This window comes from Perca flavescens, chromosome 4, assembly GCF_004354835.1.
Source record: "Perca flavescens isolate YP-PL-M2 chromosome 4, PFLA_1.0, whole genome shotgun sequence".
Lineage (NCBI taxonomy): Eukaryota > Metazoa > Chordata > Actinopteri > Perciformes > Percidae > Perca > Perca flavescens.
Window position 1 is genome coordinate 6,093,876 of NC_041334.1, and position 23,737 is coordinate 6,117,612.

Sequence of the window (23,737 nt, forward strand, 5' to 3'; positions counted from 1 at the left end):
GGGGGAATAGTTCAGCTCGCACAGTCCTAAACTGTGTGAGCGTTCCCTAATGCTGCTGCTCTCCTCTGACTCTCTGCTATTTCATGGTGCTCATGAAAGGTCAGAGGACTCCCTGAACAGAGCCATGCCGCCAAAAATGTAATTCAGAATTTATTAGCTGAATGCAATTATTCAATAAAAATTTCCTAAATCATTTTTATTGTCATGTGTGTTCTTGACTTAATGGACCTGACAGAAATACAGTCTTGGCTGATTGGCTGGCGTCGGCAACATGCTCTTCTCATCCGCTTCGGCGTCACTAAGCTAGACTTTAGCAACTAGTTTAGACTGGATGTTGTGTTTGTGGCGGTGTAGAGGTGTTTGTGGCCTGAGCTCAATTTACACTTTACAATTAAGTTTTTGTCCTTTCGCGCAAATAATTTAAAGTAATGGGCAGACTTCCACCCTTCAAAAGACGTCTTAAGCGGTGGCTCTGACATTTTTGTTTCGTCTTCTCAAAGTGTTATGGTGTTACGCAAACGCGTGACGCAAGAAAACGGACGTCTGATTTGTTATTTTCCCCTCATGTTATGTTTAAAGAATGCAAGTTACGCAATCATTATTTGATAAGTAACTGTAATGCGATTGCTGAGTTAGCAACAGTAATGTGTTACATTACTGCATGAAAGGACAAATGTGATCTGATTACAATAATGCATTACTTGGTAACTTACTGTAATTAGCCTCCAACTCCATGACTCTCACAGTTATCCAACACAGTATCGGTACTGTAACCCATGTTTACATGTAGAGTAACAAATTATAAAACTCACTATAGAACAAGATAGACAACAAACTGTACCTGGATGTATTGGTGCCTGAGTTCCTTGACCCGCTCACTATTCCTTTCAAAATATATTTAAGGTTTTGAACATTATGTCTTGAATCCTGATGTGTTGTGTGCAAGCATTTCTAAATAAGACAAGAACGATCCATGATTTTGGTTTGCGCAAACTTGTATGTAAAGAAGACATTAACATTTTAGAAATGGGTTAACTGATTGCATATTTTGTGGAAACAACATGAATTGTGTTAATGGTATTGCCTGAACAGAGCCATCGTGGGTTAATTGTGTTTAGAGTTTTGAAAATGTGACTACGGATTGGACAAAAGGATGTAAGGGGTCAGGTTAAGTTTTATCATTTCATGTGTCCATCATTTCTTTTTGCTGAGATCTAACACTGTGACATGGCTACATCAAAGTCCCACAGTGCAAAGTAAACAAGCCAAGCGTTTGTCCAGATTATCTAAACCAGCGTGTATAACTGAAAGTGAGCACACCTCCAATGTAGCTAATAATCCCTCCCTCGAGAAAAAAAACTACGGTCAGTACAGTGTGTCAATACACGATGTGGGTCCCTACACAATATGAGTCATGCATGTGTAGAATGGCCGCCATCATGACAGCTAGCTACGGCAACACCACTTGGACAAACCACATACTTACCGACCGACATGACTCGAAACATGAAAGGGTCAATATATATATATATATATATATATATATATATATATATATATATATATATATATATATATATATATATATATATATATATATATTATATTATTTATATATATATTATATATATATATATATATATATATATATATATATATATATATATATATATATATATATATATATATATATATATATATATATATATATATATATATATATATATATATATATATATATATATATATATATAGGCCTATATATACATTATTTTCCTATTATTTCTTAGTAGAAGCTGGTAGATGTTTTAAGCCGCTACTAAGCGACGCCGGTTACAGAGCTTCATCATATCAGCTGCAGTCGGTAGTTGTGTTCAGCCACCAATAGGTGACTGTGAGCTGGCTACAGGCACCGCCAGATGACGCTCCTTTCAGGGGTGGTAGTGGTAGTTTAGCCCAGAAAAAGTCGGCGTTATCTGGCTACAAAAGCTAAGGTTAGCCACCGAAATGACAAGTTTAGAAAAAAAGATGAGAGTTTGGATTAAAACACTCCCGAGGAACAAACATTTCCAGAGTGAAAGTATTTAGTTTTTGCAATTCGTCCATTTGGTGTTGCCGTAGCTAGCTGTCAAAGATGGCGGCCGTTCTGCACATGTCCACATCGTGTAGGGGACTCACATTGTGTCTTGACACAGTGGGTCAAAGTTAAAGCAGGAAGTGGGTTTGTAAAGTGGAATGGACATTTCATAAAGAAGAGTTTGGGTAATAATTGAGGTTTGCTCTAGCTGACTGGGGCTTTGTTAACTGATTGCCTGCCTGCTTGTGTCTTGAGCCGTCTGGTTTATTTTAAGCAATGGTGCTGTGTTCTAGATATAACCAATTCACTTTGAGCGTAAATTATCACCACAGACAGAAACAATTCGGTAAATAAAGAAATGAATGAAAACACAGAATTACAACTGAGAAAGTGTTTTGGGTTATCTGAAAGGAGACGGCCTTGCGTCTGAGCCCTGGATAAAGTTAAGTCCAACAAGAGGAGATAAGGGCATACATGTTTTTTTTTAAGATCTGTCAAGTTAAGAAAGGACTCGATTCAGAGTCGAAGAAAACATGTTTGTGAGATCCTGTTCACTTGGAGATTCCAGATTATTGTCTGTGCAGTAATTCCAGATTACTGTATTCTTACTGTAGTATGGTTCCCCCCCTCCCCAGGAAAGTATTTAGCTGCTGGGGTTAGCCAGGCAGATCCTGATTCATCCTCTCTCTTGAGCAATTTAAGTACTAGATCATAGCCTAAATACTGTCAAAAATCTGGTGGCTAAAACAAAGTCTGTCTGAGATAGTAACAGCAGTGGAAGAAGTATTCAGATCCTTTACTTCAGTTAAAGTAAAAGTTATAAGTAATTCCTGCATTGAAAATGTTACTTAAGTAAAAGTATGTAAGTATCATCAGGAAAATATAGTTAAAGTATTAAAAGTAAAAGTACTCAATACAGTGAAATCCTCCCATTTTCAAAAGTGGAAAGGCTCCAAATGGTTGTGTGTTGAATGGTCTAATCATTTCAGCTGGACTTGTAGGCCATTATATTGTTGGCTAATTTCATTTATAATAAAACATCAGATGTTATAAACCAAGTGTTTTGTGTGCATACATACAGTATGTAAAATAACTAGTATCTAAAGCTGTCAGATGAATGTAGTGTAAAGTAAGTAAAAAGAACAATATTTCTCTCTGAAATGTAGCGGAGTAGAAGTAGAAAGTGGCATGGAAAGAAAAAGACTCAAGTAAAGTACAAGTACCTCAACATTTGCACTCAAGTAGAGTACTGGAGAAAACGTACTCAGTTTTTTCAGCAACACCAGACAAAACAACATATATATATATATATATATATATATATATATATATATATATATATATATATATATATATATATATATATATATATATATATATATATATATATATATATACATACATATATATATATATATATATATATATCATATTTAGAAGAGGTGGGTTTGTACCCCTCAAAAAATGTAAAAGAATCCACTCCCCAAAAGAGTGTAAAAAAAACGTCCAGAGGGCTAAAAACATGTTTATATCCTTCCCAACTACTTCATCCGTGAACATTACAGTGCACGTTGTGTTGCAGTGTCACAAAGCACAGTCCCTCCATCTCTTTTCTTTTCAATAAAGAAAGAAAGAAAAAAAACAATAATTGTGTCTACTTGTGGGTAATTGGGGGCTTAAAGAACAACAGAAGCGTGAAAATACAGATGAGGTTTCTTGTGATTTTGACTGTCTTTTGTCTAGCTTTACACTTATGGAGCTTATGGCAAGGTTAACAAGATGTACATGATTCCTAAAAAAACCCATCCCAAAACACGTTTTGTAGTCGACATCCACGACGTTCCACTTCCGGGATTTCTCTAGTTCCGCAGGATGTCACTCTTTTCGGATGTCCGTCACCTTCCTCTTTCTTTGTGTCGGTGGATTTGTGAGGACTATGGTTAACTGCTCCTCAGATCTCTGCAGGGTAAATCCAGACAGCTAGCTAGACTATCTGTCCAATCTGAGTTTTTCTGTTGCACGACTAAAACTACTTTTGAATGTACACATGTTCCACCAAAACAAGTTCCTTCATGAGGCTATTTTGCAGAGGCACCGTTGCTCCTGTCCGGCGCTTAGCACCGCCCAAGGTGATTGTAATTGGTTTAAAGAAATGCCAATAAACCAAAGAATGGAATGCTATGTGGACTAGCCAGACCCTCCTCTGCAGCACTATGGAGGAAGGTCTGGCAATGCCAGACTAGATGTTTTGAATATGCAGAAGGTTTTGAACAATAACTACAGGAAGACTATTAAATCAGATTCATTATCAAAGATTAAATTGAATTCACCAGAATGCAGGTAATCAACTGTTTGAATATTGTGGGGTTCGCCAAAAATCTCCCCCCAATGTTGAAACAAAACCTTCGCACATGCGTCTGCTGCATCTGAGTGCGGCATGGTGGCTCAGTGGTTAGCACTGCTGCCTCACAGCAAGTTGGCACTGCAGAGTTGGATCCCCGGTCTGGGCAGGGCCTTTCTGTGTGGAGTTTGCATGTTCTCTCCCCGTGTTTGCTTGGGTTTCATCCGGGTGCTCCGGTTTCCTCCCACCATAAAGACATGCATGCTAGGTAACTAGGACTACAGTTGAAAATTAGCTGTCTGGCCAACACTGGCACACTTACGAAGAATCTTAAATAGTTTGAGCCTTATTATATTGTCAAATTTTTCTCCAAAACAGCAGCAATTTTATCAAATTTGTCCAGTTTGTGTGTGAGATTTTGGTGGGGATGCAAGGGATATGTCCCCCCCAATATTTAGTAAAGGGAGACCTCCCCCTCCCCTCCCCTCCCCTCCCCTCTCCCTCCCCTCCCCTCCCCTCTCCCCCCCCCCCAAGAACTGTGTCTATTTGTGATACATGGGGGGTTAAAGAAACACTACAGGGCAGCAAAAATTAAAGATAGATTTAAGTAGATTTAAACAAAAAAAATAATCCCAAAAATGTGTGATGTTTTGAATATGCAGAAAGTATAGAATAATAATTTCCTTTACATAAATAAAGACATTTGCACCACAAATTGATGCATACAAATTCACCAGAATGCAGGACATGAAGTGTGTGATGCTCATTTTTCTAAAAAATATATAGGGGAGGACCCCTCGTTTATTTTGTACCCCCTCCCTCCCCCAGTGATGACAAATCCTATGCCCTTGCCGGTGTGTCACACTTTGTACCACCTTATGACAAAAAGATTGAGCATCTCTCAAATATAGCAGCTCAGTCTTTTCACAGAGTAATCCCCAAGTCGCTAAGCCCAGAGTTGTAATGCTTCTGTTAAAGGTAGCCGGAGAGACAACCTGTTTGTAAAGTCCTGGTTTGGTGGCTGCTAAGCCCTCTTACAAAGTGATCTTTTGTGCCCCTTTTTTTCAATTGATTAACTGTTGTTTGCTGACTCAGAAAGAGAGAGCGCCGCTAATCCTTCCCCAAGATCAGCGCAAACTGCACACCAACACCACGAGACAAAGGCGTAAACGGCGAGGCGCAGGGAGGACAAGACGTCTCTGACTCTGAAAAGAGAAGCAGAGATGCAACTCATCCCAGAGCTGAGTGATTGTCGTAGCACATTTCCAGGAGAAATCCTCCAGTTTGAGCCGAGAGGAGGCTCAGCCGCCAGGCTTAGAGATTTACTAATTGTTTTGGTGTTGCTTGACCTCATCTCATGTAATGGAGACAAACAGTGGCATGGGACTGTTTTGCAAGTTGATTACAGCTTTGAGTTGATTACAGTTCGTCAGCTATGGAGAGGCACACTGACGCTTAAGCCAAAAAAAACGTTGGCCAAAAGACAGACACCGAGCACCGCAGTAACGCACGTATGAGTTTGGTAGTTGAAGCAGCATTAACATTTTTAAAACTTTCCAGACTCACTCACCTGCAGGTCCATCATAACAACATTATATTTTACATAGTAGCAGAGATACAAGCATTGGCGTAATTTACAGGGGGGATTGGGGGGCTTACAACCACGGCTTTAAATGAACTTTTTTTTAATCACCAGCCAACATCGCTAGTACATTTTTTAATTTACCAGGCACTCAGATTTTCCGCTAGCCACATTTTTACTAAATTCAACAAATTTGAATAACTTTACAACTTGATTTAATCGATACCAAATGCTGCCAACGCTTGTACGACACGTCACAACATAAGTGTTCATGGGAAATGTAGTATTACTACTACAAGCAGTGTTGCCAGATATAGATTACTTTTCCAAGCCAAACACACAAAACTGCCCAAATTTCTTTGCTGAAAACAGAACAATCTTGCAAAATATCCGCAGCAACACAATTCAAACAGACGCAGTTTTATTTGCTGCTTTCATCACCGGCCAAATTGGCTAGTAACTTTACAATGTTACCAGCCAACGTTAATTCCGGCATTTGAAGTGTTGGCAGGTGTCAATTTAAAGCCCTGGTTACAATCCCCCAATAATCAAAACTGGCCAGTGCAACCACCCCCAAAAAACCTATTATTATTTCCTTTACATAAGTAAAGACATTTGCTCCATTAATGGATGCAGAAAAATTCACCAGAACACAGACAGTGTTTGACGTTCAAATATCAATTTTGCTCAAAAGTGGACATCTAAACCCTCTCAATGTTGAACCCAAAGTTACACCCTTGGATACAAGATACCAAATGTAGCAGAATAAATATACAATATCAAAACAATATCTAAAATATTTCCATTTGGTTATTATGATCCAGTCAAAAACCTTTAAAAATGTTTAATTTACTTTATTTAGTTATTTTTTACTGTGATGTTGTATAGAATATAATATAATGTATTGCTCCTTTCCTCTAAAATGCCCAGTTGTTACTCCATAGCCTAGTTTTCTTCCACTTCCTGTGTTTAGATTTAAGCACCAGTAGGAACCACTAAGTATTTTATTGGTTCCTTATTCAGAAAAAAAACATAAACTTTGCTCTAATCTTTTTGATTATTTTTTTGTTACTTAATGATTAAAGTACCATTACAAATGGCTTTACAAATTCTTTAAAAAAAAAAGTAAAAAAATAATAATAATCACTTTACCAATATCATCAATCGTGGTACATGCATTTTGGAAAATCAATTATTGTGCAAAAATGTGATGAGAATCATAAGTTCCAGTAGCCTAACTCAAATTATCATGAGATGTTCCTTTCAAAGCTTTGTGGAAATGACATGGTGTAAGCACTCCTCACATGCACATTGAACAGATCACGACTAATCATTTCACTTTGGTTCACTTCACATGAACCAGTCCGTATGATATCGTACGAACATGAGACTGATCATTTCAACTGGCTTTTCTGCCGAGGGTCGGCCGTCTGGTTGGTGTGTAGACACCTTAAGGAACACGCATTTCCTGGGTAAAAGGCTTTAGTTTTCCCCGGGAAGTGAACTCCGCTCTCTGGTTTGTAGGTCCTGCATGTTAATGCCCACCCTTCCACCCCGACCTCCTCCCTACACGGCCAGCCGTATTCTTATACAGGGGCCGTCAATGTAGCGAATACAGCAACAACAACAAGTGGAATGCTTACGAATGACAGTGCTTAACTTTTCGTAGCTTTTTGAAGAAATGGTTCATGAAAACAGGCTGCTCAGTGCCTGGATTCTGTTTTAATCTGGTTCCACAGATGGCCCCACGCAGGTAGAGTAAATGAAACCTTGTTGTTACTAAGCCTCCCTGGGATGGAGGGCGAGGCGCTGTGTCGCTCACTTACATCAAATAGTCGCTCTACGTACACCTCCTCGTTGACTTTCTCCCGCAGCATGTCCTGGGAGTGACGAACAAACGTCACGTAACCGTCAGCGACATCCATCCCGGGCTTCTGCAAAAGGGTGAGGAAAAGGAGAACACGCCATTGCTCAGCCAACTGTTCAACTTAAATTATATTTGCTAAACACATACAAATATTCCCTTTGAAGCAAATCGCTACAAAAAGCTATGGGAAATCGGTTGAATCACTTTCTTCAAAAAGGATAAAGTTAACCCCTTAACCAATGTTTCTCAAATGGGGGTATGTGTACCCCAAGGGGTACTTTGAAGTTTTTGTCGCTGTTTTTCAAGTTTGTCACTTTTATCAAAGTTTTTTATTGCATTTGTCACATATTTTCGACCAGTTCTTGCCTTCCTTCCTTCTTTTTTTCTACTGTCTTCTTTTTTTTTTAACCAAGTTTGTCTAAGTTTTTGTCACTTTTTTCAAAAAACAATTCTGCCTTTTTCAAGGTTTTTGTCACTTTTTTCGGAGTTTCCATTTTTCTACTGTGTTTGTTAACCAAGTCTGTCGCTGTTTTTGATACTATTTTCCACCTATTCTTGCCTTACTTCCTTCTTTCTACTGACTTTTTTTAGTTTTTAAGTTTTTTTAAGTTTTTGTTGCCTTTTTTCATTAGCATTTAAATGTTTTTTAGTTACATGGCTGTTGTTTGGTAAATCTATCGCTGGTCAGGGGGTACTTGGCTTAAAAACACAATTCAAAAGGGGTACATTATTGAAAAAAGTTTGAGAACCACTGCCCTAAACACGCAGTTAGTGGTCACTCAGTCAAAGCCCATAACTTTATTGTGAATCGTAGTGGAGATGCCAAAGATACCAAACATGTTTGGCTAAAAAAGTATAAGATATGTAGCATACATGCATTTGATGGAATGGTGAATGAACGCCATATAGCTTCAATTAAAAAGCTGGAACAAGCTGATACTGAATACACATGTTAGTGTCAGACACATCGGCTGTACTTTGTGCTAATTAGCAAATGTGTTGTATTGCCATTGTGAGCATGTTAGTGTGCTGATGTTGGCATTTAGCTTTGAAGCACTCCTGGGCCTAACTACTGTACATCCACACAGAGCTGTGGAGCTGTGAATTGTGGATGTTATATTTCCAATAGTCTGAAAGAAGACATGCTATGGAAGCAGAATAGCTAAAAAACTCAAAATTGAAAAATTATGGTTTTGCATGTAGTGTCTCCCCTTAAAGGAGAATTCTGGCCAATTTTTACGTTAATCTTGATCGCTATAGCTACGCGAGTACTTTCGATAGAAAACCCCTCGACCTGAATCAGTGCAGGTAACACGGAGAAGCTGCAGCTACGTACTACAAGCGTCCCCTGAGCTAAAACGGCAGTGGTCGGGGCAAGTTTTAGAGTGCCTTTGTGCCTCTTAACAGACACAAAATGCAATTAATATGTCTGTGTCACATGAACAGGGCCCTTACGTGTCAACAAGATGCGTTTTCAACTCAGACATTGTTTAAATTCACCTACCCTGCAGGGGACGCTTGTAGTACGTAGCTGCAGCTTCTCCGTGTTACCTGCACTGATTCGGGTCGGGGTTTTTTCTATCGAAAGTACTCGCGTAGCTATAGCGATCAAGATTAGCGTAAAAATTGGCCGGAATTCTCCTTTAAATGTTCAGTTATTATTTGGAGAAAAGGAATGTTTGAATTTCCCAAAAAGTGTTTCATTTACACGGATGCAGAGTTCTTCAGTCAGCTCTTGTCAGAGAGCTGAGCTCGGCTGTGAACCAACACTCCCAGTCTGGGCACGTGCAAAGTGAACAGGGGCACTGGAGATGTCAGTTGGTTTGATGGGGAAAGCAGATTGGTAGGAGGCCTGCCAATCTGACATCTAAAGCATTCACTGAGGATAAAGCGTTTGTAACCAGCGCCTTAGTTCTCTCCCTTATATCAACATATCTCACATTTTCAAGATAAGTCTCTGTTTCTCCCTCTTTTCTCCAACTCATTCGCATTTGAAGTCACGCAAAGAACTGAGCGCTAACTGCTACTAAACTTAGTTAACACATCTGCAATGACACTTACAATGTGTAAATGAGTGTCTTTTTTTACAAGTGATACTCTAATTTTGTACATTAAGGACACAATTAGCGTGGTGGGCTGGAAACTGTGACCCCTGTCAGTGTACACAGTGCCTCTTCACATTCACTGACAAGCCATTCATCTGAAATTTGGCAAGTCGCTACGGAGATGTGTTGGCAGCTCATACAGATCTGATGCGTACACACACATAAGCACACACACAGACACACACACATACACACACGCACACACAGACACACACATACCGCCACTCTAACAGCAGGATGGGCATGTGTTGTACAACATGGACTCACAATGTGTACTGAGAGCGATGGACTTTCAATGTGGAAATATTGAAATCATGGTTAAATATTTGTAAATGCACAAGAAACAAACACGCGTGCATTAATGCGGAACAAAAAGCCTTCATTCTTATCCTTCTTATCCATTTGAAGATTATAGTGGAATGTAAAATAGACCAATGGCAAGTTATAAATGTTGTTTATGGTTGTCAGTTTACCTCTACATGAATGATAAAGAGGTTTAACCACTTGAGGGACTAAATTGCATTTAGTTTGCATAATAACATCAAATGAAGCCATTCAATTTACCAACTCTGTCTCCTCAAAGTTATCTTCGCATAACTTATTTAAATATATTTTAGGTACATAGGACCCCAATTTGCCAGTATGCATACTCCATTTACAGCTGTATTAATGATACCATGAACACATTTCTTAAACAAACACAATAATGTTTACATAGGGTTTCCACCATGGTTTCCACATGTGTGCATCTTTGAGAGCTTTAATATGTTGAATATATTGCCTTCCTCATAAAAAATGAGGAACCAGTTTTATTCATTGGGGTTTTATTCACTCAAGCATAATATGCATTTTTGTTTATTAAATTGTCAGAGATAACAGGAAAATGCATTTCTGTCTAACAAGGTAATACAGACACGTTGTAGTATGCCCACCCCCCCCAGGAATCAATCTGAGCCAGGAAAAACACTGCACACAAAGTGCAACTGTAAGTGCATTTTTTTTTAATGTTTTTTTAACCAAGGTGCAGATGGAAGAGATGTGTTTTCAGCCTGCGGCGGGAGATGTGTAGGCTTTCAGCCTCCCTGATGTCAATGGGGAGCTCATTCCACCATTAGAGTTAATGTATTTTATAGGAGACAGAGTTGATTAATGGGATGATTGGGATGTTTGACCTTTAATAACTATACACACATGAAAGAGATAGACAAAAAGATGAAGTCTCACTTACAGGTACATCCACGTACTTGGAGGCAGCTTTCACCTTGACACAAAGGAGAGAGAAGTGGGTGAGAAACAGTCGGGACTCCAGTGGCGGCGCAGAACAAAGGCTGCCGCGCTGACACTGGGCAGCCTGGAGTTTAGAGCCTGCTGAAGTGGCAACAGTGCTCATGTGGTGATTTCAACTGCAAAAGTGCACTCCCAAATTCAATAAGCATGGCTTTTGTAATGCTGGGGGGAAACCTGCTGAGGTGTTAAGCTATTTGGTGCTCAGGGAGAATTCAAAAAAGGTCAAACTGTATTCAAATTAGCATCAGAGCTTAAAGAACGGAGTAAATGTGCCCACGTACAGACACACACACACACACACAGTACAGTATATATCAATGCCAATTGATGTAAGTTGTAAATGTATGTAAATTACTGGTATGTAAAGCTATTTATGTATTTATTTATTTACTTTCCGACCTTTCCTTAGCATAGTTCTCATAATTATTTGACAGACTGATTGATAAATGAATTTATTCATTATATTTATCACAGACAAATTGACGAATTGATGAATTAGCCGTTTACTTAAGTAAAAGTTTAGGTGTGTATGTGCAGAAGTGGCACAAGTATATATTTCGTTTTATTATTATTTACGTTTCTTATTTATCTTTTTTTTTAATTCTGTTTTGATTTTAATTTTCCCTTAGTTATGTAGTTAGCTTGCTTTTATTGTTGCCTTTTATTATGATTATTATGATTATGATTATTATTATTATTATTATTATTATTATTATCATCATCACTGGGTGGATTGCATGTATATATATTAAAAAAAACATTGCGATGATAAGAGAATTGTACTGGACTGTTATGGATTGTAAATTAAGTGAATAAGTTATAAAAGCAATAAAAGTATCAACAACAAAAAAGATGTGAATGAAAAAACTAAACATTTTAAAACCAGCAGGATTGATCATTACATGTACGGTAATTTAAAAGCCTTTTTGTTAAGATGATGATTGAACAAACAGGATCAAGGATTGATCAAATAGGAGAACCTTATATATTATATATAGAATCCCAAGAAATGTCATTGCAAATAAAGACTTGTCAATCATCAATGTATTTACACATTTATTAAAAAGAGAAACCCAGAAGTGAAAATATTCAAAATGTCCATTATAATTGTAAGACTTATTGAGCATTAGAACTCAGTTAGTAAGTTAAAGTTGGAGGTAAGCAATACCCAACAATGAAGCTGACGAGTGTCTGCTGGAATGGGTTTGAGAAAGAAAAGGACGATGGTGTTGGAAGAATGTTCATGTGCTACTTACTGTGAAAGATAGGAAGGAAGAGAAGAGTGTTCCCTCATCATATCTGGAGAGCTTGGCCAACACACTCTCTAGGATGACCATAAACTGAGAAAGAGGAGAAGAACAATTAAGATTAGCCCAACCCTTGTCAAAGCAATTGCATGAATGGGTCTGTATGATATCGTACAAAACTAGGAGTCCGCCGGCAAGCGCTGTGGAGCCGAGTGGCAGTTGCTAGCTGTTTGAGTATGGTTCGGCAGATCTGACTATGATGCAATTTTCCTCGTGCCAAAATATAAACGACGGCTAAAACAGGAAGCCCCGGTGCAAAGGGAGGTGATACGCTGACTAACCAATCAGAGGCCGCCTTACAAGATGCTCTGGACCGCACAGACTGGGATATGTACAATAATAGTAATTATACTGTTTATTGATCCCCAGTGGGGAAATTACAAACAAGTGCAGCTCTGAAGATCTCAACATGTTTACCATCTTTTATGATCTATTATCTTGTATATTACTATTTTTATGAATTTTATTGTTATTGTTTTCATTGAGCCAGAACAAGTACACAATGAATTTCACTGCACATTGTACTGTGTATGATTGTGTATGTGACAAATAAAATTTGAATTTAAATTTGAAGCCTTGTGCCACACCAATACAGTTTGACAGGGCAACAGAACACTGAACTTCATCACTCAGTGACTGAGTTTGAAGGTTGTAGGGCCTACGGTCCAGCCAGAAAAGCAGCAGGGGAATTAGTTTACTGTACCACAAAGTAATAATAGTCTGTTACAATCAAAAGTCTTGTAAAAGTCAGGAGGTAGTACTGATAGTAAAAAAACGGTACTTTTCATTTGTGACCAGTGTTTAATGAGTGTGTTAAATTGTAAAAGCATTAACCTGTGTTTGTCTATTTCAATGTCGGTGCATGAAGTCCTTATTCTATTGTAGTACAGTTTAAAATACAGATACATCATATTGTCCATGTCAGCATAAAACCCTGTAGCTCCAATTTTGGTGATTTCTATTCGATCAGATTGAAGATTACAACCATTGAGGTTAATACTTCAGCATCTTTCTCTGGTTTGGAGTCTTATTGCGATCGTTTGAAGTGTCCATGAAGCTCTTCATAGTTGGTTTGTGTCACTTTGTCATTGTTTGGAGAGCCTGTGTAGTCTTTTTGTAACTCTTTGTGGTCATTTTGCATCTCTCATGGTTGTGTTGCATCACCTTAAAGGTCCAATATGTAATATATTTTCTGTAATGAATCCAAAAATGACCGTCATCAGATATTAAAGAAACATGCAAAGTTGAAATACTATCTTTTCCGACAACAATGCTAATGCCAGTAATTTCTCCTTTTGAAATTTCCGTTTCGTGACAGAATTTCTGTTTGTGTTCTGGCCTGTGTGTTGGTATTAACTGCCCAGTTTGTAGTTAGTTAGTACAGCCATGAAAGCAGCAAATAAACGAACAGGATCAACAGAGATAGATTCTACCCGATAGATTCTACAGTTACACTGTAACTTGTTCCATATGTATGGTGGAGAGAGTGTCTCTTCAATCAGAGAACCAAGGTTACAACATAACTAAGCCTTTTCTGGCAGTAGTAGAGACCAGTTGAGACCAAATGTTCCGTACTTTAATTTGTCATTGTAAAGTAGACAGAGAGAAATAAAGCTTGTTTTACTATTGTTTCACATTGATAAGTTCTAAAGCACAAAGAATTACCATCAAACTCTCTCTTTTGTGAAGACTTACAGTATTCTCTTTTCTCCTCCTCTGCATTTTATTCATTGCAGCACTAAACAAAGAAATAAGCCACTATATCGATTTATTTGACCATTATAGGATGAAGGAAGAAATTTTGTCTTTTTTTCTCCAAAAGTAAACTTAGAGTCAACTTTGGAGAACGGGCGGGCGATCTTCTATGCTAATTTCAAGGCTGCTGCTCTGCACTTGTGTACTGATATTGCGAGACACTTTTTACCTCGACGAGATCTCGTCGCACTTCTTCTGTGAACAGAACAGAGAGCAGAACAGAGCTTCTGTCGGCAGAACACAATGATAACGACAGAACACAACGATACAATATACAGACACAACGGTATTATTTTGTACCTTTGCTACTAGCAGGGTTATCATCTCCTTCACCGTCTCGTCAATCAGATTGTCAATTTGCGAATGGTATTGTCTCTGCAGAGGAAGGAAAAAGAAACATGTTACTCCTCTCATTCACACTTAGGAACCCCACCATCAAGTGACATTAAAGGGAAGCACTGGACTTACATTGACCTATATTCATTTGTACTGAATCCATCTTTTACCATAGGAAAATGTGTCTGTAATAGTTATGCTATCACAATAAAATGTTGCTGATGAAAGATATTTAAGACATGGTCTCCACCAATCACATCTTTACCATGATGATTATTAAGAGAATCATAGCGTAGGGTCTAGACCTTCTGTAAAGTGTCCTGAGATAACTCCTTGTTATGATTTGACACTATAAATGAAATTGAATTGAAATGAATAGAATAACCAGTATAGGTGGCAGGAGATCATATCAGATGTAAATAATTAATATTAATTCTATAACTTGATGACAGGCAAAAATTCAAATTGTCTGTTGTCAACTTTGGGAGCTCTCTGTACTTAGCCAAAGAAAGAATCAGAACCTTCAATCTGGATCAAGTAGCTCCTTAAAAAAAAAAAAAAAAAAAAAGTGCCAAATGTAGTGGCTTAAAGCTATAGTGCGTAGTTTCTAGTCGCCCCCATGAGGAATTCTAAGTAATGACAACAACAGTGTCGGCGCGTCCACGTGATACAAGCCTTCCGTGACTGCGCACCACCCCCACACAGTTGCTAGTTGCCAGGGAGGACAAGGAGGATTAAAAAAACACGATGGACTCCCTAGAAGAGGTAATTACTTCACTCGAGCTTCTGTGCGCAAAAGTCGCCTGACGACCCAATCTTCTGAACACAGCCATACTGAGAAACACAGAGAGAGTTGTGTGGAGCTGAAAGTCTTAATTAGCGTTGTAGCAACTCATTTGGCAACGGCTTGAATGTAATGGACGTTCATTAATATCAAAAAGTTACGCACTAAAGCTTTAAGCTCTTACTTCAATGTGTCAGATACATTCTGCTGCTATGTATGTATTTATATACAGAGTATTCTGGATGAATACAATACAATGTTTTATGATAATAAAGAGGCGTGGTTTACTTCATAGGCTGCATACTTGTTATAATATTATCTGGGTCATATAACAGTGATATTACCAAAAATTGTATTCTGGGATTCATTCAAAACTCTATTCATTTCAAAAAGTAACACATAAATAAATATTTTGAAATTTGACTGAAAGAGACAAGTATATTGTTAATCGCAATCATTTCTGAGACAATTAATTGTACAGTAAAATTTGAAAATGTTACAGCTCTGTTAACACTACATAAATACTGTACGGACTTAGATTTCATTTGCAATCAAAAGTCATTATGAATCAATCAGTTTTTTCTAAGGATGGGAGGATTCAAGAATATGAACCAACACACACATTACTAGAGCACAGCACTCATTACTAGAACAATGTCAAGTTGCAAAATTGAGATCTTTTATATTTTTTACATTATTTTCCATTGCATTAACTTTTTATTCATTTATTGTTTTAGGTGTTTGTTTAAATAGCCTTTTTTATTTTGGCCTAATTATTTATGAATTACGCTATTTATTTATTACATTTTTATTGTTTTTTATTAGTTATTTTTATTAGTTGCATGTAAATGAATGACATGCTTTCTAATCATTCCAAAGCCCCTCCTGGTTCTTCTACGAAGCCGAGCCCAGGGAAGGACTTTGGGATGCTGACTCCTGCTGCCATGGAAACCCAGAAGCAGGATCAGTGCGAGGAATCCTTTTGTTTAGCCGTGTAGCACCAACAGAACACTGAAGGAATTAGCAATAATTAATTCATTGTCAGCAATTGGTATCAGTCTCAAGACTGTGAAATATGAGATCTCTCACTTCTACCCCATGTATATTCAATAGTATCTACACATATGCTAATGGAATCCAAACAATTCAAGTGGAGGAAGACAGACAGGCAAAACTGATGACTAATTATACATTTGGGAACTGGAGGGTGAGATTTCAATTGAATTCGTTGATAAGCCACACTTACCCAGTCTCTGACAAACTTTCACAAGACACAGAGGAGGGAGAAAAGCAGCAGAAAAGGAGAAAGATAGAGGTGACATGCACATGTGAAATTATGTGAATAATGAAAAAAAGACAAAAAAAAGAAAAGTGATAGACAAAGAAACAGAGAGAGAGAAAAATACTTCCCCACCTTTATCTGCCGAGGCCATTCACAATAGAAACACACATTCATTTGTATTCAGCTCCACAACTAAGTGATCTTTAAATGCTTTGAGAAACAAATAGGGGGACTTTTCGATGTCCAAGGTAAGTTCAAATGATTAAAGTGTCTTCTTCAGGCAACATTTTGCCTGAAGAAGACCCAGCAGGGTCGAAACGTTGCCTTTGCATTTTTTTCACTTTAGTATTTCTCATTTGTCCTGCACCTGCCAGAAGGTGGGATGTGCACACAATTACTTTTATAAAAGTTCAAACGATTAACCCAAAAGAGGGCTCCCACTCATTTAACCCTTGTGTGTCAAATTTGACAATTTTTCAAAGTTTCTATATCAGAAATATGGGTCTCCTTTATTTATTTATTTTAAGATTATTTTTTGGGCATTTCAGTCCCTTATTTCCGCCAGGAGTTGAACCCGCTGTGTCTAGGACTAAGCCTCTTTATATGGGCGTGCGCTCTACCAGGTGAGCTCCGCAGGCGCCCATGAAATATGGGTTTCCTTTTAAATACCCAATTTTAATTACCTAAAAAGAACACGGATGGTTCCATATAATGCAAATATTTGCAAATACAACGAATGATTGGATGTCTACTTTTATTGAATTTTGGGTGTTTCATTCAATTTGACCAGAAAACAATTGAAATGGTTTCGAAACAGTATCCTGACTGAACGTTGACATATACCAGTCTGTGATTATCCAGCCTTTAATATTAGTCTAAATAATTCATAATTTCTGCTTTTTTAACTCAACAATTAGGTATAATTTCGAATGAGTTTCTAAAATTTTTGTAAAAGTGGTCGTAAGTTGGTATTAGTGGTGTTAATACATGGTAGTGAAAAAAAGCACTGAAAACATAAAAAAAAAAAAACACTGAAAAAGCGGCAAATGTGTTGTTGACTTTCACGATGGAAAGATAACTTGAGGGTTAAAGAAAATGACTTTCCAAGACATATTGCGCGTCTCCTACCTCCTGCCCCAGGTCCATGGCACACAGCTTGGCTGACTGGGCCTTGGCATCCACCATGACGTTGAACATGGTGCAGATGGACTGTGGCACGCGGAAGTCTGTGGCCCGGCTGCTCTTCTGAAGCTTGGCCTCAAACGCTGCCCGTGTCCTTTAGAGAAGGAAAAGGAATGAACAGGGCCGTAGCCAGAATTTTACAAATACTGAGGTGATATAAGGTCCAGGAATTTTGGACCGGGATACATGATAACCTATGTTGGACCGCAGGGACCCAGGTTCTATTCAGCCCAAGATTATTTGTTCTGGGAGATGAGTCAATCCTAAACGGAGTAAATTACCCCCCATGCTATGTTTACACTTGGCGTCTTTTTTTTTTTTTTATTCCATAAAAGGGGGGGGGGGCTAGGGGGTTAATGTTAAAAGTTGTATGTTGTTAAAAAATAAAAGAATAAAAATATTGTTAAATCACAAAAAAATAATACTGAGGTGATGAGTACTATGAAGTAGTATGACGCCTTCTCCACACTGCCAGGAACCAAACGATGGCGCAATACTGAAACCCTAAGACCAGAAAAGTAGTACAATAGCTGCCCTTTAAAGTACATTTAGAACAGATGAAACAAATGTGCGTGTGAGTTAACTATGGACAACCATGCGATTAAAATGTGTAATCGATGGAGAGACCTAATTAGTATTGTTGTGTCACTTGCTAATTTCCAAAAGTGATTCCACTGCATCTCCTCATGTTAAAGATACACTCCCCCAGCATTGGGCTGCCTACCAGGCGCCAAGTCTTTCTGTAGGAGATTGAGAAGGAGATGGAGGGGGATCAGCTGAGCGACGACGGTTCAGAGACAGTTTCAGTAGAAATGCTAGCTGAAACATTAAATTCTGCTGCCCAAAAGGACGGAAATCCATGTGAAAGACTGTTGTTCATTTAAATTCAAGAGGGCCAACAGTATCATCATGCAATGCCAGATGTGAACTGGCAGCATCTAATCTGCAGAAGCATGTTTTGGTAAGTATTTGTGCATTGGTACTTCAAACGAAGTTCTCACGAGTAATAGCAAATTGCCAATTAGTTTTTATTGTTATGTAACTAAGTAACTTTTACTTAAAGTACATTTTAAATGAACTAGTTGAGTCATTTTTCAGATAGGTAATTTCACTTGTACTTGAGTAATAGTTCATCAAAGTATTGGTACTTTTACTTGAGTACAATATTTTAGTACTTTTGCCACCTCTGCACATTATTGCTAGAACACATACAAATGATTAATAGAACTGTTATTTTGCTTGCAATCACACCCGTGAATATTTAAACGGCATCTTACCGTTTCACACACGATTCGATCATGTCACTGGACATCAGCTTGAGTCGGGTCTCCAGGTGTTTGCCAAACTCCTCCTCTGGCCAGTGGAGGTCTCTGATGAAGGTCTGCAGAGCGTCCAGCTTCCAGAAGAGATCCTCGGACGTCCCCGAGCCATTACTGCAGGGCCACAGGTTACAGTCAGTGGTGGAATGTAACTATGTACATTTACTCCAGTACTGTACTAAAATCCAAACGTTGAGGTACTTGTACTTTACTTGAGTCTCTTTTCTTTTCATGACGCTTTCTACCTCTACTCCGCTACATTTCAGAGAGAAATGTTGTACTTTTTTCTCCACTACATTCATCTGACAGCTTTAGTAAATAGATACTTTACACATTAAGATTTTTGCACACAAAATATGTTTCAAAAAATGTTTTATTATAAATGAAATATATATATATATATATATATATATATATATATATATATATATATATATATATATATACACAGTACAGGCCAAAAGTTTGGACACACCTTCTCATTCAATGTGTTTCTTTATTTTCATGACTATTTACATTGTAGATTCTCACTGAAGGCATCAAAACTATGAATGAACACATGTGGAATGATGTACTTAACAAAAAAGTGTGAAATAACTGAAAACATGTCTTATATTTTAGATTCTTCAAAGTAGCCCCTCTTTGCTTTTTTTGATAGCGCTGCAAACCCTTGGTGTTCTCTCAATGAGCTTCATGAGGTAGTCACCTGAAATAGTTTTCACTTCACAGGTGTGCCTTGTCAGGGTTAATTAGTGGAATTTTTTCCCTTATTAATAAAAAAGCAAAGGGTGGCTACTTTGAAGAATCTAAAATATAAGACATGTTTTCAGTTATTTCACACTATTTTATTAAGTACATAATTCCACATGTGTTCATTCATAGTTTTGATGCCTTCAGTGAGAATCTACAATGTAAAAAGTCATGAAAATAAAAAGGAAACGCATTGAGTGAGAAGGTGTGTATATATATATATATATATATATATATATATATATATATATATATATATATATATATATATATATATATATATAAACATTAAACACACAATTGTTTGGATCCTTTACACTTTCTAAAATGGGAGGATTTTACTGCATTGAGTACTTTTACTTTTAATACTTGAATTACTTATATTATTAATATTTTCCTGATGATACTTACATATTTTTACTTAAGTAAAATTTTAAAAGAAGGACTTTTACTGTAACAGGGTATTTGTACAGGGTGGTATTAGTACTTTTACTCAAGTAAAGGATCTGAATACTTCTTCCACCACTGGTCACAGTTTAGCATTTTACAGACAGAGCTTTGAAAAGGGGAAAACAATGGTGTTGGCTCTAAATCAAATGCTTGAATGGCTACTTTGATTTTATGGATAAATCAGGTTGATTGTCTCATGTATTTTGAATTAAACCAACAGATGTAGTAGTTATCTGATACCTATTCTAATATTTGAAAGAAGTATCACTTGTAACAGACTATATTTTTAATTGGATACCACACACAAGAGGTGCCAAGATGTCAAGAGATGAGAAAACACACGCTAAAATCATCTGTGGTTTCCTAGTAGATTCTTTTGATGCACCACTAAATGTATAAATGTATTCTGCATGTACAGTACAGTACTGGAAATACTGATATTCATATTTATTTTCCTTCTCAATGAAATTTAAGCTTACTACACATACATACATAAGTGTAGAAAAATGTCACCTATGACTCTTATATATATTATGAAATCAGATTATTACTCATGTTGCATTAATGTAAAAGCAGGCTTTTACATTTGACTGAGGTATCATTTTAACTTTTTGTTATTAGTGGGTTTGTTTGTGTGTGTGTGTGTGTGTGTGTGTGTGTGTGTGTGTGTGTGTGTGTGTGTGTGTGTGTGTGTGTGTGTGTGTGTGTGTGTGTGTGCGTGACAGGACAGGACAGGACCGGACAAAGCAAGTGCTCAGAAAAACTAAATATTGCTTACATTTTGCAATGTGTATTTCATTTACATACAAAAACAGAAACAAGAGGAAAGGAATAATACCGGCCGGGCCTAATTGTTCTTATATTCAGTGTTCCTACTCAGAAAATTACAAATTTAAAAGTCAATGTCAATGTCCCGGGAAAAAAACTTTTACCGGTATACAGGTAAAGTGAAGGACTTCTAGGACCAGGATTATATTCATTTAGATTTTTAGATGATTTTGAAAAGACCTCTGTCATACAGTACTGTGTTGTGTATTGACAATTATGCCATGCTACTGAGGATCCTCGTTTCTGATTGGCTGGCAGGTGCGGATTAGTCTCGCATTGCTGACCTATCTCCACAATACTGTGGTGGAGATAGGTCTGGGTCTGGATAGTCCCCGCAGCAGTGCTAAGCGCCGGACGGAACCACGGTGCCTCTGCAGAATTCGCCTTGGGAAGGAACTTGTTGTTGGTTGAACATGTGTACGTTCAAAAGTTGTTTTAATCGTGCAACAGAAAACTCAGATTGGACAGCTATTCTAGCTAGCTGTCTGGTTTTACCCTGCAGAGATCTGAGGAGCAGCGGAATTTCCTGGCGACACCCGAACAATCCCGGAAGTGGAAGGTCGAGGATAAAGACAAGGTGTAGATTAATTTCTAGTAACCAGACAGTATAACCGGACATCTATTACACAGGCTTTTACTGGCAGTTCTAAAGGAATTAATCACTATAAACGGCAACAGTGAGGCATGGCTAAAGAGTTTTGAGTTCATTTTGTTAGTGTAACTAATGAAAGGAATTGGGTTGAGCACAGACCGGAGTTTTAAAATGTTGGAGCGTCGCCTTTTCTCCCACGCTCTCATTAGCTCGATGGGAAATCTGAATTGATAATGGAGCCATATTGAGTGGAGCTGCCACAAACTTATTAACCTCAGTTGTACTATGTGTTTAATCCTAATTAGCACATGTTGTCACTGTGAGTATATTAGCATGCTGATGTTATTTAGCTATTCACAGAGCTGCCAGCATGGCTGTAGACTCTTAGTCTTGTTTGTATCTGTAAACCATTTTTCTACACAGAATAGACAATGCATGTATGGAATAATTAGGTGAATTAACAAGCAAGGGACACATTATGAATTGAGAAATAGAGAGAAAATGACAAAGACAGAAATTAGTCTAGAAATGATGAAGAAGTTAAACCACATGCCTGCTAGGCAAATACAAATACAGTTGTGGGAGTGAAAATGTTGGGATTCCATTTCCAAGTCATTACCTTCTCCATCCATCCACACGCAGCATGCCCTAACGTTGGCATAAACGTGGCTTTGGGCCTGTATAAAACACTGACATAGACAACACACTGCCACAGCTTTAGTATTCAGGTATATACGCCTAAACCTGCCTCCACGGGTCTTTTTGGAAAGCCTGTGTGGGCTTTTCTTCCAATTCTCCTGAGCTTGCAACTCGCAAATGTCAACCTAATCCGTTGGCATCTTTTCTTTGGGTGGTGAATTTGTTGCTAAATATAAAGTGAAGAAAATGTGTATACACAAGATTCCTGATGAGGGAATAGGGATGGATGTGCCGCGGTGACAGCGTCACACTCTGCAGGAAGCTGCAGCGTATGAAGGAGCTTTACACCTCTGATACCCATTGTTGGTGTGTTTCGCTTAACTTTTCAAAGTGCTATAGACAATGTGTCAAGGGTTTGATATGTAGAGTGTTTTTAATGATAGTACTCACAAGATCACATACATATTAATAGAAAACCTTCACTGAAATCAGAGGCTATTACACATTGTTCCAACAAATAAATAATGTTAAATTGCTTATATAACTAAACAGGGACTGGAATAATAATTCAGGCCAGGAATCTAACAACAATATAGGCCAACATCCACGCATTAAAGCTTATGTGTACCGTAACGTACGGTTTGCTCTTATGTTGGCCATTATCATGCTCAATTATGTCTCATAAGTTGTTGCGGCAGTTTTTGGGGTTGATACCATTGGTTACAGAGATTTTGTCCAAATTTTTACCATTTTTGGTCACTCAAGAAATAATAAAAATGGTCAGAAGTCTCTCCAAAAGACCACATTAAGACACCAAGACCTCGAGGAACACCATAGAAAAATCCGTGCTGTGATTTGGTTTCAAAAACTTTTGACAATTAGAGAGTTCTGTGAGAATATCACATCTGTTCTGGTAAATGGTTGAGAAACCCCCTTATTGTCAATGAAAGCTATCCATCCTCTGAATGCCCCGCTGGAACTCTCTAGTTAATGTTTGTAAAGTTTCATGAGGCTGTGATTATCCTCGAGGTCACAACAGCTCACTTTAAATAGTGAGGTCAAGTTTTAAAAATGGATTCACTGGAATGAAATGGTTACTATGGGGACTACCACAGTACACATGAACACATTTGGGCTCACAATCCACAAGAGTCTCAGCTTTCCAGCCAGACCCAATTCATTCAACTCCAAGACTGTTTAGGGCCCCCAGTATGCAGAAATATTACACCAAATACACCATTTTAGAATAGGCTA

At 37.8% G+C, this 23,737-nt stretch overlaps 1 protein-coding gene across 1 annotated transcript in view; it reads right to left on the minus strand.

Moving 5' to 3' along the window:
• cadpsa (Ca2+-dependent activator protein for secretion a) overlaps positions 1-23,737 on the minus strand; it is a 258,999-nt gene that overhangs the window by 34,320 nt on the left and 200,942 nt on the right. The window contains 6 exon segments of the mRNA XM_028575343.1: positions 7,827-7,934; positions 11,201-11,233; positions 12,516-12,599; positions 14,622-14,696; positions 17,852-17,999; positions 19,183-19,338. Coding sequence (XP_028431144.1) covers positions 7,827-7,934; positions 11,201-11,233; positions 12,516-12,599; positions 14,622-14,696; positions 17,852-17,999; positions 19,183-19,338 — 604 coding nt within the window.